Source organism: Hemiscyllium ocellatum, chromosome 4 (assembly GCF_020745735.1).
Source record: "Hemiscyllium ocellatum isolate sHemOce1 chromosome 4, sHemOce1.pat.X.cur, whole genome shotgun sequence".
Taxonomy (NCBI): domain Eukaryota; kingdom Metazoa; phylum Chordata; class Chondrichthyes; order Orectolobiformes; family Hemiscylliidae; genus Hemiscyllium; species Hemiscyllium ocellatum.
This window is the reverse complement of record NC_083404.1, coordinates 16,606,336-16,620,948: the sequence shown is the minus strand read 5'-3', so window position 1 is coordinate 16,620,948 and position 14,613 is coordinate 16,606,336. Positions and strand designations below refer to the sequence as shown.

General features: G+C 39.3%; 1 protein-coding gene across 1 annotated transcript in view; it reads right to left on the bottom strand.

Moving 5' to 3' along the window:
• zc2hc1a (zinc finger, C2HC-type containing 1A) overlaps positions 1-14,613 on the bottom strand; it is a 48,588-nt gene that overhangs the window by 13,431 nt on the left and 20,544 nt on the right. The window contains exons 4-5 of the mRNA XM_060823981.1: positions 14,294-14,435; positions 991-1,133 (exon numbers count right to left, since the gene is read on the bottom strand). Coding sequence (XP_060679964.1) covers positions 991-1,133; positions 14,294-14,435 — 285 coding nt within the window. The remainder of the gene's footprint in view (positions 1-990; positions 1,134-14,293; positions 14,436-14,613) is intronic.

The following is a 14,613-nucleotide window of genomic DNA, read 5'->3' as shown; positions in this document are numbered from 1 at the left end:
TAGGAATGTAATGGAATACCTTGGCTATGGTGTGGGTAGTTCTGCAGGTCAAGAGGACAAGTCATCAGTACTGCTGGAACTTTGAAAGGACCCATACCCTCAGCAGTATCCAGTGCCTACAGTCATTTCTTGAAAGCATAAAAAGTGAATCAAGCTGACTGGAGACTGCCATCTGTATTCCTGAGAACTTCAAAAGGATGCAGAGATAGATCATCTACTTGGCATTTGAAAGTGAAGCTGGTTCCAAATACTTCTGCACTGATATGTTGGGCTTCCCCATTGTTGAAGAAGGGGATATTTGTGGAACCTCCTCCTCCACTTAGCTAATTGTTCATCATCAATAATGACCAATGGGGCAGGACTGCATGCTGATATCTGACTCGTTGGTTGTGGGACCATTTACTGTTGTTTATGCACGTCACTTCTGCTGTTTGGCATGCAAGTAGTCCTCTGTTGTAGCTTCAGTTGACACCTTGTTCTAAGGTATGCCTAATGTTGCTACTGTCATGCTGTTCTGCACTCTTCACTGCACAACAACATTTTCCCACAGCTGAGGATTTTTGGAGATTGTTTTTCTCACTGACCTCTCTTAATCTGATCTTTCCTTCCCTCTATTGTGGTTTTAGCATGAGCTTTCAGCGAATTAAATATTTTGATTTATACTTGTGATCCAGACTCTATGTATTAATAAGGATTGTCCAGCCTGGTCGGCTGAAGAAACATGCTGTTGCTTGCTTTGTTCACATAGATCCCTGGTTACCTATTGACAATGCCATAGTGCTGTGACTATCTGATAATAGCAAATTGCAGTGTAATGGCCCACAGAAATTTTCTGGGCAAATATACACTAGTATAATGAACAGTGAGTACTGACTGCAAAATATGGGTGCTTGGCACCTGTATATGTACTGCCCAAGAAAGTGTTTTCGATGTTGCTAAGATCTACCATGATGCACAGTATCACCTGTAAATAAGACATTTATGTTTTACCTGAGTTGGAGTGCTTTGTTTCCCTTTGCTTGCAGCATATTTAGGCTTGGTAATGCGAGCAGCTTGTTCTTTGCAGAAAGAAATGTGTCTGTCTGCAGCATTCTCATTAAATCTTCTCTGACAGTATGGGCACTGGATATAATCTTAAAAAATGAAATTTGACAAATACATTAAGATAACAGATTCTTATTATTCAATGTAGGGATTTTATTAACATCTCTGGAATGAAATCATATATAATGGACATTCTGTATGAAAAGTATGTGCCACAATAGAAGATTAATATGCTTAGTGAAGTAAAATAAAACAAGGCTTACATATTACTTTCCAAGTTAAAAATGAGGACATGACATCAAAATATGCTTGCACAGATTTATCCATTTTCAGTTGTGAGTGATGCTTTTACTAAGGATAATTTAAAGGTTGAAACAAAATTAACTATCAATTGAAATAGAATCTTGACAAAACATTGCAACAGAACAATCTCTGTGGCAGCAAATATAACTGAGATGTTTGGCAAAGTGTTTTACTTTTCTCTAAACTGTAGGAAAAAACGTACTGACATACATAAAACAATACGGCATCTGGCAAATCATTAGCATAGATATGAGGAAGCATTTCCAATGTATCCATGACAGCAAACACAGATGAGCAGTAAAAAATATGCCTCCCAGCAAGATCTGGTAACACCATGGCCAGGCTACAAGTATAGCTACACATGTCTTAAGTCTAAGCCTCCTCAAAACCCAGTTTTGAAAAAAATCTTGCATTTGACTAAAATGTGGATCAAGTCTCCACATATGCCAAGTTTATATTATTGCACCTTTATCAACTTCATTTTTGTAACAATTGCTCTTAATTGCAAACTCTTTCATTTCTATTTTCTTCCCTAGATGCTGGAGTGCAAATATGTGGTGTAAAATCATTCCCTGTCTTTGAATGCATTGAATAACAAAACTTCTGACTTAACCCTAAAAAACTGTTTGTCGTGGGTCACTTTGAAAATTGGACTTCATGATAGAGGGTTCAATGGAACACACCTCACCTGTTTCAAAAAAGATGCTTATGGATGAAAGAACAGGAAAAGAGTTGAACTTACCTCCCTTCCCATACCATAAGTACCATTTGGATTTCCCTCCATCAATACCTCAGCTTTATCACCTTCTTTCCCGTTTTCAAAAGCCTCATCAATATTCATTCTATTAAACATGCTTTATTTTAAAGATCTTAATCTGTCTCCTTCAAGCCCAACATCCTTTCACTATTCAATGCTCTGAAAAATGCTGATATCCATGCATTCGTGAGGCCTCTTCTATCTAGTTCAGGCCACTCAGTTATAGAAAGGACCTTATTAAGCTGGAGAGGGTTCAGAAGAGGTGTACCAAAATGTAGTCAGGTATGGAAGGTTTGAGTTATAAAGAAGGGTTGGACAGGTTGGGATGTTTTTCACTGGAACGTGAAAGGTTGAGAGGTGACCTGACAGAAGTTTGTAAAATAATGAGCGATAAAGTTTGAGTAAATGGTGGTTGTCTTCTCCCTATGATGGAAGATTTCAAGACTATGGGGCACATTTTTAAGGTGAGAGGAGAGAGAATTAAAAAAGATATGAGGGACAAATTTTCTACACAGCAGGTGGTTCATATGTGGAATGAACTTCCTGAGGAAATGATGGATGTGGGTTCAAATACAAGGTTTGGAGAGATATGAGCCAGGAACAGGCAGTGGGAGTAGGTTAGTTTGATATTGTGTTTCTGTTTGGACCGAAGGGTTTGATTCCGTCCTGTATGACTCTGTGACTCTATTAAAAAAAGTTAACTTAAAATATTATGGAATCATACCACACAGAAACAGACCTTTCAGTATAACTTGTTCAGGCCTAACAAGTTTCCCAAACTAAACTACTCCCATTTGCTATGTTTGGCCCATATCCTTGTAAATTGTTTTTATTCATGTACCAGTCCAAATATCTCTCAAATGCTGCACCCATACTTGCATCCAACTCTGGCAGTTCATTCCATACATGAACCTCACCTTCTGTGTGAAAAAAAAACTGTCCTTCATGACCTTGTTAAAACTTCCTCCTCTTGTCTTGAAAATATGCTCCCTAATCTTGAACTCCCCCACCCTAGGGAAAAGACCCTTGCTATTCACCTCCTTACAGCCTTTCTTAAATAAAGGCACAACATTAGACACCTTCCAGTTATTTGGCACGTCATCCTTGATTATAGATTGTGCAAGCAATACTGCTAGGGGCCCCGGAATTTCTTCCCTTGTTTCCCACACCATTCTGGGTTACACTTGATTATGTCCTGGAGTTTTATCTAGCTTTATGTTTTCTGAGACCTCTAGTACTTCTGCATTGTGAACTGTTTTTGAAACATCAATATTTGCCCAGGTTCTTTCGCTTCCATTTCTTTCTCCACAGTGAAAAATGATGTGAAATATTCATTTAGTATCTCTCTCATCACCTGAGGTTCAACACATAGACGACCTCATTGATCTTTAAAGGACCTGATTTTCTCTCTAATTGCTCTTTTGTTCTTAAGGTATTTGTAGAATCTCTTTGGATTATCCTTAACCTTATCTGCAAAGGTTATCGCCTCTTTGTCCTCCAGATTTCCCTCTTAAAAATGTCCCTAAACTTAGGGTGTAGGTTTGCTCGCTGAGCTGTAGGTTTGATAACTAGACGTTTCATTACCTGGCTAGGTAACATCATCAGTGGCGACCTCCAAGTGAAGCGAAGCTGTTGTCTCCTGCTTTCTATTTATATCTTTCTCCTGGATGGGGTTCCTGGGGTTTGTGGTGATGTCATTTCCTGTTCGTTTTCTGAGGAGTTGATAGATGGCATCTAGATCTATGTGCTTATTTATGGCGTTGTGGTTGGAGTGCCAGGCCTCTAGGAATTCTCTGGCACGTCTTTGCTTAGCCTGTCCCAATCAAATGGTGTTTTTTTTCATCCGTGTGTAGGGCTATGAGGGAGAGGAGGTCGTGTCTTTTTGTGGCTAGCTGGTGTTCATGTATCCTGGTGGCTAACTTTCTTCCTGTTTGTCCTACGTAGTGTTTGTGGCAGTCCTTGCATGGAATTTTATGGACATTGGTTTTATCCACGGGTTGTACTGGGTCTTTTAAGTTTGTTAGTTTTTGTTTGAGTGTGTTGGTGGGTTTGTATGCTACTAGGATTCCGAGGGGTCTCAGTAGTCTGGCTGTCATTTCTGAAACTTCTTTGATATATGGTAAGGTGGTTAGGGTTTCTGGCTATGTTTTGTCTGCTTGTCGTGGTTTGTTCTTGAGGAATCTGTGCTCTGTGTTTTTTAAGTATCCATTCTTCTTGAATATGTCGTATAGGTGTTTTTCGTCACAGTAGAAAGAAAGGACAAGGGAGAATTACAAACCTGTGTATACAGAAAACTGACAATCACTGACCAAATACTAGACTACACCAGCAACCATCCCAACACACACAAACGAAGCTGTATCAGAACACTATTCCAATGAGCCACCACACACTGGAGCACAGACGAACTTCGAAAAACAGAGGAGAACCACCTATATGACGTATTCAAGAAGAACGGATACTCAAAAAACAGTGCGCAGATTCCTCAAGAACAAACCACGACAAGCAGACAAAACACAGCCAGAAACCCTAACCACCTTACCATATATCAAAGAAGTTTCAGAAATGACAGCCAGACTACTGAGACCCCTCGGAATCCTAGTAGCACACAAACCCACCAACACTCTCAAACATAAACTAACAAACTTAAAAGACCCAGTAAAACCCCTGGACAAAACCAACGTCATCTATAAAATTCCATGCAAGGACTGCCACAAACACTACGTAGGACAAACAGGAAGAAAATTAGCCACCAGGATACATGAACATCAGCTAGCCACAAAAAGACACAACCCCCTCTCCCTCATAGCCCTACACACGGATGACTGAGACAACACATCTATCCTGGGACAGGCTAAGCAAAGACATGCCAGAGAATTCCTAGACGCCTGGCACTCCAACCACAACACCATAAACAAGCACATAGATCTAGATGCCATCTATCAACCGCTCAGAAAATGAACAGGAAATGACATCACCACAAACCCCAGGAACCCCATCCAGGAGAAAGATATAAATAGAAAGCAGGAGACAACAGCTTCGCTTCACTTGGAAGTCGCCACTGATGATGTTACCTAGCCAGGTAATGAAACGTCTGGATATCAAACCTACAGCTCAGCGAGCAAACCTACTCCCTAAACCTTAACCTGAGCTACAAACCTTGCGTGTCCCTAAACTCTTCATATTAAAGAAATTCATTTGATCCCAGTTGCATATGTCTAATATATGATTCTTTCTTATTCTTGGCCAAAGCCTCAATATCTCTATCATCCACTGGTCCCTACTCTTACCAGCCTTACCCTTCAGTCTAACTGGAATGTACTCGCTCTGAACTCTAGATGTCTCACTTTTGAAAGCTTTCCACTTCCAGTCATCTCTTTAGTTGTGAATATTCCACTCCAATCAACTTTTGAAAGTCCTGTCTCATACTGTCAAAATTGACCTTACTCCAGCTAAGAACTTTAACTTTTATACTAAACCTATCCTTTTCCAGAACAATTGCAAAACTAATAAAATTATGATCACTGGTCCCAAACGCTCCTCTACTAACTTTCAGTCACTTGCCTGCCTTATTTCCCAAGAGAAGATCAAGTTTTTCTCCAGAAGGTACATCTACATATTGAAAAAGAAAATTTTCTTGAACATATTAATTTAATAGAAACAGAAAATGCTGAGAATACACAGAAGTTCTGAGAGAAATTGCTTCAAGAGAAACAAATTTAATATTTCAAGTTAGAATTTTATCAGAATTGCTATTGCTCGAATAGTCATGGGCCAAATCTTCGAGGCTCTGGGCCAAATCTTCGAGACCTCCAAGTGTCTATTGCGACCTACTGGAAATTCTACTTGTAGGTCTTATGTAAATTAACCTGGGTAGCCTCAACATTTAATGGCAATTTTCTTATTCACCGAGACATCTGCAAATCTCTCCAACTTGGAGTTAGATTTACGACAGTACCTAGTAGGTTTACAAATGAGTCCCTAATTATCCACCCTCTGACGCATATACCACCTGAACACCCATCTGACCCAACTATGACAGTCCTCTAAACCTAACTACAGCACAACTTAAAGAAGGGGGCTCACTATTATCTTCTCAAGCGCAACTAGGGATGGACAATAAATACTGGCTCAGCCAATCATGTCCATGTCCCGTGAGTAAATAAATAGAACTACTACCACAATTGTCCTCAACCAAACAACCCAATCAGATCTCCTAATCAGATCCTACTGACCCCAACCAACTAATTCACTAAATATTCAAAGGCTAAACTTTTAACCTACCATATGGCAAGTCGTAAAAAGGGGATGTGTCTTTACTCCCCTGACTCTACTCCACTCCAACGGAGCTCCCCAATGGACACTATGTTGTAGATTTCTGTGAAAACCAGGATCGGAAGATCCCGGAAGTAATGTATAGCAACGTCAGGCCAGGAGAACTTTCGATTGCAGCAGCAATCAGACCATCATTGCTGCTGCTCGAATGACCTGGACCAACACATCTGCAAGAAAAATCATACAATCAAAAAAAAAATTTAATTATTAAGAATATGATGCAATGAAAGTGAATTTCACAAGACAAGATAAATTTCTACTCCAAAACATAGGATTTAGTTTCTTCAACAAATCAATTGTGATACTGTATTTTCATGTGCAAAACAAGATTAAATATAACTTGAAAAGTAGGAACATAAAAGTGGCAATGGGACTTTGAAGCACACAGACGCGAATCATAAGCCAACATTGCAGATTATTAAGGTTTTTAAAAAGCCAAACAAAAACTGGGACTAATCTCTAGGGAACTGAAAAGTATAGAGGTAATGCTAAACCTGTATTGAAACTTGACAAGACCACACTTGGGAGTACTGCATATACTTCTGGTCACCCTATTAAAAGGATATAAAGACAATGGGCAGCATATAAAAGACTGACAAGGATGATATTTGAAATATAAGTTTACATCCATTAGGAAAGGATGAACAGGTTAGGTCTCTTTTCTCTTGAAAGAGGAGGCTGAGAGTTAACTGAGCTAAAATTATGAAAGCATTTAACAGAGTGAAAAGGGCTACTCTCTCAGGAGAGATAGATGACTGGTGGCGGTTTAACCTGAGGGTTACCATACCTCAGATGGGGGGAAAGGTTGACAAATGGAGTCGCTCATTGTAATCTCAGCTGATGCTGGAATTGAACATGCTGTTGGCATAATTCTGCATTCTAAACTAGCTGTCCAGCCAAGTGAGCTAAAATCTGATTTTTTTTTGCATTTATTTATACTGTGCAACTGATGGCTTGTCAAGATTGTAATAGTTAAGCACAAGACATTCCAGTGCTTGAAATATTTGTTCTTTTCTAGTCACAGGGCAGAACCCTCCTGTTTTGATAGGCTACCCAGATCATTTTAAGGTAACTTTAGTCAGGGAGACAGTCTGACATGGTGACTCCTTGTTGGCCAGAGTCACTCACATCAGACGGTTAACACTTTCACGCAGCTGGTGTATCAGATATTTAGATATAGGGCATAAAAGCTCCAGGAGCAGAGAGTCTGATGTTACCAGTTTTCAGGCAGTCAAGGATAAGCCTCAAGGAGCTGGGAAGGAGGTGCAAAGTCACCTATTGTGTTGGAGAAAATCAGGGCTTAATATGGAACCTCTGTCTGTCAATGAGATCTAATCAGCTGAGAATGGGGGTAAAGGAAGCCCAGAACCATATTTTCTTGGCACAACTGAGACATATTGGAGCTAAGAGAAACCCTGAGGCAGTGCCAGCTTAGTGAAGCTGTCTGCAATAGAGCAAAAAATGTGCCTAAAATTAGTCACTGGAATGCAAACTCAAGAATGAAATAGAACACAGAACTGGTTCTAACTGCTGTTCGGTTTTCAGAGACACACTGTTGTATCAGGGGTGTGATGCCTTAAAAGAAACTGTACTTTCCTTCAATCTTTAAGGGGCAAATGAGACTTCACATGGTGAATGACTCAATGACTGCCGGATTTTGAAATAGTCCAGATACCAGACACAGTTATTAATGCAACAGAAGGATTAAAAGATGAGCAGAATAACGATGAAAGTACCTTTAGAAAATGTGGTATTACAGCACAGATAAAGTTTAAACCAAAATAGACCAAACAGATCCTTGAAATGCTTAAGAGACAATTACTAGGTATAACTGGTGTGATTTTAAATATTATTGGTACTCAGTATATGATTTGCTAAATGTTACATTAGTTAATAAACAAAGCGTAGACAGACAATTTTACAGCAAACCATTAAGTTGTGCTTCAAAACCAACACACCTTAATAATACTGTAGTTAATTATTGAATTGGATGTGCTAAGTAAGAGGAAGGTGCCTGGCAAACTAATATTGCCTCTGGGAGAGTAATTCAAAGACCCAAGTAATGTTCCGGGGAATCAGATTGACAAAGCACACTGATTTGAATTCACTAAAACAATATGGAATTAAAAGTTTGATGACCATAAAATCATTGTTGACAGTCATAAAATCTCTCTAGTGAAATTTTAATAAAGAGAAGTGCCAAATTAGCTGGTCTGGTCTAGGTACTCCAGACCCATGGTAATGTGGTTCCCAACTCTCTGAAATGGCCCCAGCAGGCATTTGTTGTATCAGCTGTAGTGGCTATGGGCCCAGACAGTGTCCCAGCAATAGTACTGAAGACATGCATTAGAACTAGTGCACTCCTAACCAAACTGTTCCAGTATAGCTACAACATTGGTGTCTACTTGACTAATGTGGATAATTGCCTGGGTACTTCCTGACACAAAAACTAGGACAAATCTGATCCAACTAATACAACTCCATCAGTCTTTTAATGATGCAAGGTATCATCGACAGTGCTATCAAGCAGCCCTTACTTAACAATAACATGCTCACTAATGCTGGGGTTCACCTGGGTCACTCAGCCCTCGACTTCATTACAATATTTGGTCAAACAGGGAACTGAATTCCAGAGGCTAGTTGAAAGTGACTGTCCTTGGACATCAATGCATTTTACAGAGTGTGACATCGAGGAGCCCTAGAAAAAAAAAGAGTCAACTGGAATTGGGAAATAAACTCTCCACTGGGTTGGAGTGATACGAAACACAAAGGAAGAAGTTTGTGTCACCTCTGCTCCGAGACCTCTCTGCAGGGTTTCTTCAATATTGCATTCTTGGCCCAAGTATCTTCAACTATTTCTTTACCGGCCTCCCTTCCATCATAAGGTCAGAAGTGAGAATGCTCACTGTTGATTGCACAATGTTCAGCACCATTTGGGACTCCTCAGATACTGAAGCAGTCCATGTTTAAAGGCAGAAATACCTGGACAATACCTGGACAATACCTGGACAATACACAAAACTACTGAAGAGAAATACTTTAAACTTAATTGTAAAGTTGGACTTACGACATGACTCACAGGGGTGAAAGGTTACATTTAATTCTTAAATTATGTTTGCTGAATAATGTACAAGCAGAATGTACTCTTTTTTAATGGGCTTGATAATACACAGGAGAATAATGCTAACTAATAATGAATTTGAACTTGATGAGAATTAGGCAATTGAATGAAAATATAGCTATTTTTCAATTGCATTCAAATATACTGTCTAATTAAATATGTCAGTTGTAAAATTGGGCTTGATAACCAGTGTAAAGAAGGGCAAGATTACAGCTAATCATAAGTTTGGTCTCATAATTAATACGCAGGGGAATTCTGTTATTTTTTAAGTCAGGTTTGGTTACAAATAGTTAGGGTATAATGTTCATCGGTTGTTAAATTGGATTGAATGGGACACAGGGGAGTAATTTTATACTTCATTGCTAAATTGGCCTTGATAGTAGATTTAGGAGATATGAGGTTGGCAACCAAAACATAAATAATCATATCAGTCAACTGTTAGATTAGTCTTGATAATTGAAGGGGACTGGTAATTTAAGTGTTATTACAGAATCAACATCTGGAAACACGACTGCTGAACGATCAAAGTACGCTAAGGTAAAGTGATACCACAGATCCAAGAGCTACCGGGGTATATCAGAAGCACTGAACAAAATATAGGTCAAAATCATCAAGGGGTGAGCTTGGTAGATTCCAAGATATTGGACGACAGAGGTCAGAGTCCCCAAAGAGAAGGGGCTAGGGGAGAAATATGACCATAAATGTACGAGTGAAAAAGCCCAAGTGGTAGTTGGTGGAAACACTTCACCAGATGATATCTTTAACTGTGGATCCCAGAGGTCAATAAATTCCTGTTAACAAAAACATATGCAAGATGAGGCAAGATGAAGAAAAAGGGGTAATTTGGTAGGATGGCCAGTAAAAGGTCAGGGATAATGAGGTATAAAAACTGAAAATGCTGGAGAAACTTAGCAGATCTGGCAGTACTTACAGAGAGTCGAGAGTATGTTGCTGAAAAAGCACAGCAGGTCAGGCAGCTTCCAAGGAGCAGGAGAATCAATGTTTCAGGCATCAGCCCTTCATCAGGAATCCTAACGAAAGGCTTATGCCTGAAACATCGATTATTCTGCTCCTTGGATGCTGCCTGACCTGTTGTGCTTGTCCAGCACACACCCTCGACTCTGATCTCCAGCATCTGCAGTCCTCACTTTCTCCTAGTTGATTTCAACCTTACTGCGAAGCCTCTTCCAAGGATGCCGACCTTTAAGAAGTTCTCCTTCTCTCTCTACAAGTACCTATGAAGAGACAAACAGATTTAACATTTTGAATCCAGAATGTTAACTCACTTGCTTGGAACTAAGGTAAGGACTCAAATGCTGCCAGACCTGCTGAGCTTCTCCAGTGTTTTGTTTTCATTTCAGATTTTCAACATCTGGCAGTATTTTGCTTTTATTAAGAAAGATAAGGTGATGGTTCTAATTAACATTTTCTTGGGACTGAGAAAATGAGTCCAGGACAATGCCAAACTAATAATAGAATTAGTGGCAAAATAAACTTGGTTCAGGAGTCAGGGAAAAGATTGGTAAAAATTACACGGGAAATACCACAATGGTCCAGAACGGTGGTGAAGAGACAAGAGTAGTAAAACTTGTATGTGAGTTGATGTGAGTCAATGTTGATGTCTAGTCTGTTTTGTTCAGATGTGGTGAATAGTAAAAGTGAATGTGTGTGTTTGTGGACAAAGTGGAATAAATTGGTATAAGCTAAAAGAAGCAATAACCAGAAGAAGCTATGACAAAAATGAGAGTTTAGGTTATGAAAGAACATTGCTTTTCAATATGCTTTTGTTAGGTGGTAATGGAATCATAGTGCGGAAAAAGACTATTCGGCCCATCAAGTCTGTACTGACTTGACAAAGCACATCCCACCCAGACCCTACCCTGATCCATAACCCCACAATTACCTGGGCTAACCCATTTAGCCTGAACATCCATAGACACAACGGCGAAATTTTATGTATGTGTATCTTTGGACTGTGGGAGGAATCCAGACTACCTGGAAGAAACCTGCACAGACAGGGTGTGCAAACTCCACACAGTCACCCAAGGCTGGAATCAAACCCAGGTCCCTGGTGCTCTGAGGCAGCAGTGCTATCCACTGAGCCACTGTGCTGCCCTCTAGGCCAGGAATCTCTAGGGTGAATCGGCATTGTACAACCCTGTTGATGAGACAGAACAGTGGATGAAGGGCTCCACACATAAGGCCGAAAAACAAAAGTAATGTGGCTATTGGCCTGGCAGGTGAAGTGAGAGCAGCAGGAGGAAAAGGGAAACCAGTTGGAGTTAGAATTGAGGAAATCAAGAAAAGGGAAGGAAGGTAAGTATGCCATAGTTGACTGGACAAAGAGTGGAGAACAAAAGAGATAAATAAGGTACAGAACAATGCAACCTACAGAAGACCCGTGTCAATGGTCTGGGATAGGGGAGATCCTTAAGGTATATTGTGCAACTATATCAAGGGTATAGGAAAAGAGGGAGGTAGATGGGAAATAATTGAAACAGAAGTTTAACAAAGCTGAGTAGGAAAGAGTCAATATTAAGGTTGTGTAACCAGACCCAAAATGTTAACTTTGATTTCTCTGCACAGATGCTGCCAGACCTGCTGAGCTTTTCTAGCAACTTCTGTTTTTGTTACTGCTTTACAGCATCCACAGTCCTTTACGTTTCTACTTTGTATTTTTTTCTGTCTGTGTGGAACAAACAGACTTACTTGTGTGTGCATGCCATTTTTAATTGAACCTGCAAATTTAAAATTTCGATTGAAGAGGATCAAGGAATAATCAGCTCCTCCTTACAAAACCAGGCTTAGCACTTCACTGGCAAGGACCTAATGAAGTTGTGATGACCATTGACTCTGTGTGTATAGAAGGAAAAGGCCTGTGGAAACACTGGACACAGATCAATGTGTATGGGTACACAAAGAATAAAAAGGACTAACTGTTGATGACTGGCACCCTCTATGTTCCTTCTTTACAGGACCGTGGAAATTGCAATATTGCTGATACGTCTGGCAACTACAATTGTGGAGGGACCAAGTCATTGACCAGGGAGATCCAACATGGCCTTTTTATAAAGGACTTGAACCAATCCAACTTACAGTCAGGAGCATGGAATATTAAATGCCATATGAAACAAACTAATATGCAGAAGGAATAGCTCAGGGCATTTGGGAATGGGGGCTGTAGTGAAATTGTAAAGCAAAGCAGAAAGATTCTCTTTATACTTAAAGCTGCAATGCATAAATCTAGTGTCAGCACCATGAACTATAGTTTAAACCTTATAATCCCTATAATAGATATTTTCAATCAGCCTGTTCAGCTGTGTAATGACACACCTCTGGAATGGGTGGGACTTGTGGCATTGCATCATAAAATTTCCTTTTAATTCTTACTGAATCTGTATGCAGTTACCTGTATTAAATTAAGTTCTGTTCTAGTCATTTGTTATCAAATTTCCTAACCAAAGTGATTGTTGATTGCGGCTCACATTTTAGGAATCTGTGCATTATTTATGGTTTGAAGAAAGTTGCTTAATTCCATTACATCCTCTTGAGCACACTGGCTAGTTACACAGCTGAACGATGTTACCAGAATCACTGATTAAACTGTAATCTTTAATTTAGAAAACTAAACTGCTAGAACAATTGTATAGAGCTGGTCTGTATTTATCAATTAATTGCAGCTGTTAGCAATTACAAGTGTATTGACTTTAAAATCACATTGAGCATAGCAATGTTCAAATGCAATTTTAAGTTCAATTTGAAATTAACCAACATAACAGCTTCCTTATAGACATCGACTGCTCAAACACTGCACTGTAGAACCAATATCATCATTTACTTTTCCTCATATGCTTGTATCTAATACAGATTACACATTTTGAACAAAATATCTGACTATTGGAGCTTTTTAAAAATTCATTCATAAAATATGGCCAGCATTTATTGTTCATCCAAGTTTCCCTTGAGAAGGTAGTGGTGAGCTGCTTTCTTGAACTGCAGCAGTCCACATTCTGCACATAAATGAACAATGCCTTTAGGAAAGGAGTTCCTAGGAGTTTGTTCAACTGACACTGAAGGAACAGTGACATATCCCAAAGTCAGGATGGTGAGTGATTGGGAGACGACCTTGCAGGTGATGGTATTTCCAAGCACATGGTGCCTTGGTGCTCTCGATGGTTGTGGTCATAGGTTTGAAAGATGCTGTCTGAGAAGCCTGACTGAATTTTTGTGCTTATGACACCATGACTAAGGCATAGGGTGCAGAAGTAGGCCATTCAACCTATTAACTCTATTCTGCCGTTCAGTAAGATCATAGATGATTTGATAATCCTCAACTCTACTTTCATGCACTATCACCATACCTTGTTTTGCTTCATAATTAGAAATCTGTCTCAGTCTTGACTGAACTTAAATGCCACAATGGTCTATTCCCTGCACTCTCAAATGCTTAACTAACCTTCCCTAAGTGCATAAAACAGTGGAACAATCGCAAAATATCGTAAATTTTGAAACCAGAAATAAAACAAAATCAGGCAGATCAATGAAGAAAAAATATTTAAACGGCACTAACATTCCATCAATTGGATCCACCAACTCATTAAACTTTTTAAAAGCATTAGTACTAAAATTGCAGATGAAACAATTAAACATCACAGATTTTTGTTTTCAAATTATGATGGACCAAATCTGTATGAGATTAAAACAGTAAAACTTGTATTCTGTGCATGCCATACCTGGATCATATAAAGGTGGAGGTGGTGGTGGAAGGGAACCTCCATCATTCATGGTTTTACTCATCTTTTTAGCTGCTCTGATGGTGGCAATAAAATTTTCATGTTTTAATCTCCAGTTTGAGGGTTTTTTGGGAGGCTCAGGCTAAAGAATTGAAACAGAATTGCAATTAAAGTATCATATATGTCATATGCATGCATCCTACATACATCATCCTCATTTCATGTTTTGTAAAAGAAAACTCTTAACATGTCTTAATGGAAATATCAGTAATTCATGAAGGAAAATTGACACGGACTGTTAATGAACCAATTTGAAAAGA